General features: G+C 46.1%; 1 protein-coding gene across 1 annotated transcript in view; it reads left to right on the plus strand.

Moving 5' to 3' along the window:
• The window catches only part of LOC119585399 (adenylyl cyclase 78C-like), a gene marked incomplete in the record, with an annotated part of 159,642 nt that overhangs the window by 126,959 nt on the left and 32,440 nt on the right, over positions 1-243 (plus strand). Inside the window, 1 exon segment of the mRNA XM_037934062.1 lies at positions 116-242. Coding sequence (XP_037789990.1) covers positions 116-242 — 127 coding nt within the window.

Raw genomic sequence — 243 nt, forward strand, 5'->3', positions numbered from 1 at the left:
AACCTTAGTAGATAAATGGAGAAACGGAAACCTTAATAAATAAACGTATAAACGAAAACCTTAATAGATAACAGGAGAAATGAATACCCTAACCCCCCTTTCCGACTCCCAACAGGAAAACCACTGCCTCAGGATCAAGCTTCTAGGAGACTGCTACTACTGTGTATCGGGACTACCTGAAGCTAGGCCCGACCACGCCCAGTGCACCGTCGAGATGGGGCTACACATGATCAGGGCTATCAA

Source organism: Penaeus monodon, chromosome 19, assembly GCF_015228065.2.
Source record: "Penaeus monodon isolate SGIC_2016 chromosome 19, NSTDA_Pmon_1, whole genome shotgun sequence".
Lineage (NCBI taxonomy): Eukaryota > Metazoa > Arthropoda > Malacostraca > Decapoda > Penaeidae > Penaeus > Penaeus monodon.